Raw genomic sequence first — 2,022 nt, 5'->3', positions numbered from 1 at the left:
AGGGGTTTTTATTCGACAGTGCCACCCCTCTAGTCCTTGCTTTAAAACTGCATGCAAACGCCTGCATACCGCATGTAATGTATGTGATATGCTTACATGCAGTTAATAAACAGTCACTCTCCCTGGACGCATTGATCATGCATCCAGGGAGAATGCCTAAATTCTTAACCACATGTAATCATATCACATACCATTACATGCGGTGTTCCTGCTTTACATGCATCGGCTGTCATCTGATCATTAACTTGAACAGGTGACAGCTGTCACTTCTAAATGCCAGATTAGGAATTCCTGCGGCAGGAAAACGCAAATCATGCTTGGAATGTGTGGCAAAAACAGGACAAATGATTACATGTGCATCAATATTCTTTTCAAATTGTACTTCAGATTACAGAAAAATATTTTGCCTCCAAAGCCTCTGGTGTAAGGTATTCATGTATTACATCTGCATTTTTAAAATGATATTAGCAACACAGAATACCACATTTTAGTATTCCACATTGGAAGACATGGCAGACTGTTAAGTCATAGTTTGAAAATATATTTTTACAAAGCCGTTCAATTATAGACTAAAATATAATCACCCAGATGTGCACCAAATAGTCAAATACCACACAATCTTTAACAACACCAAAAAACACTATGACAGTATTAAAATGTAACTTCCTAAAGCCATGATTTCTTGCCCTTGGCTATTTTGCCTATATTACTGTGTTTAATATCTGGGCTCCTCCTTGCGGTAGTATCAGTGTCATCATTTGTGAAGGAAATCGTGTTTACTGGTGGGGAAGGTAAACAGCCAATTTTCTCTGTGGAAAGGCTTGCTGAGGTCTTCAGGACAAATCGTTCTTGTATGGTGTCCTTCAGATGTATAAGTAGACTATTCTGCTCAGGATGCAATACCATGGGCCTCTTTTTCTTTCTGCTCTTGAATTCACAACAAGTATTGCAAGCAACTGCTAAAATTCTAAATACATAGAACCACCCCAGGTAATGCAGCTCCACAATGTTCAAAATAAAGCAACCAAGACCAACTCCAAACATAAAGTTAAGAAAGACTGTCTTCTCAGTAGCTCTGGAGACAAAACAGTCTGTTGTGGTGGGACAAGGGTAGGTGTGACACTGGAAAAGATGAGGTACTTCAAAGCCGTAAAGGTAGTATTGACCAACTAGGAACACCACTTCCATGATCGACCTGAGCACCACGTGGACAATGTAAATTACGTGCATCTTGTCAAACACCGGAATGGGACCCCGGACAGGATCATTCGCAAACTTTGGCTTGAACCTCTCTCCTTTTTTGGTTATCTCTTTAACCTCCACCTGCTCATCAGCATCTGGACTTTTGCTCTTTTTCAGGAAATGTTCGCCAATGGATAAACTTTGAAGAAGTTCCATGATGTAGGCCCTTTCTAGTTCAGTCTTCTCATCTTTAGCAATCTTGTGCAGGACATAGATGATGTAAAAAATGGAAGGGGTTGATACTAGGACAATCTGAAAGATCCAAAATCTAAGATGTGAGACCGGTGCAAAACTATCATAACAGACATTATTGCAGCCCGGTTGAAGGGTATTGCAAGTGAATTTAGACTGTTCATCACCATACATGGCATCTCCCACCAGTGTTACCAAGAGGATTCGGAATATCAGGAGCATTGTCAGCCATATTTTTCCAATTACAGTTGAATGGTTTTGGACCTCTGTTAGTAGACGTCCCAAGATAGACCAGTCTCCCATTTTTTACCTATTATAAGGATGAGAAAATATACTAGTGAGGTTTTTAGTGAGTAATATAATAATAATAATAATATAATATGCTAGTGAGTTTTTTTACATATAATATAACATTTTGGAATTTAATAAAATCTACTACAGAGCTGTGAGTATTCACAAAGAGCATATTCATATAGAGACCTGACATTCTGTTAGGCATGTCTATGCATTTTGGTGAATAAAACATGTGGGACAGTCACATTGTGCAGTTGTATGAAAGAGCCATCCAGTAAATGTGGTTGACTTTCA

General features: G+C 38.8%; 1 protein-coding gene across 1 annotated transcript; it reads right to left on the bottom strand.

The window, feature by feature from the left end:
* Positions 1-666: 666 nt before the first annotated feature.
* On the bottom strand, positions 667-1,737 carry LOC108792617 (gap junction delta-2 protein-like). The gene has a single exon (XM_018563428.1). It carries the CDS (start codon positions 1,735-1,737, stop codon positions 667-669), a length of 1,071 nt encoding a protein of 356 aa, XP_018418930.1.
* Between the last annotated feature and the right edge of the window lie 285 nt (positions 1,738-2,022).

The sequence above is a fragment of the Nanorana parkeri genome, unplaced genomic scaffold (genome assembly GCF_000935625.1).
Source record: "Nanorana parkeri isolate BGI_ZX_2015 unplaced genomic scaffold, ASM93562v1 scaffold663, whole genome shotgun sequence".
Taxonomy (NCBI): Eukaryota; Metazoa; Chordata; class Amphibia; order Anura; family Dicroglossidae; genus Nanorana; species Nanorana parkeri.
This window is presented reverse-complemented; position numbering and strand designations above follow the sequence as displayed.

Excerpts from the sequence above, each read along its gene's own strand:
- LOC108792617 (XM_018563428.1), bottom strand. The coding sequence starts at position 1,737 with ATGGGAGACTGGTCTATCTTGGGACGTCTACTAACAGAGGTCCAAAAC.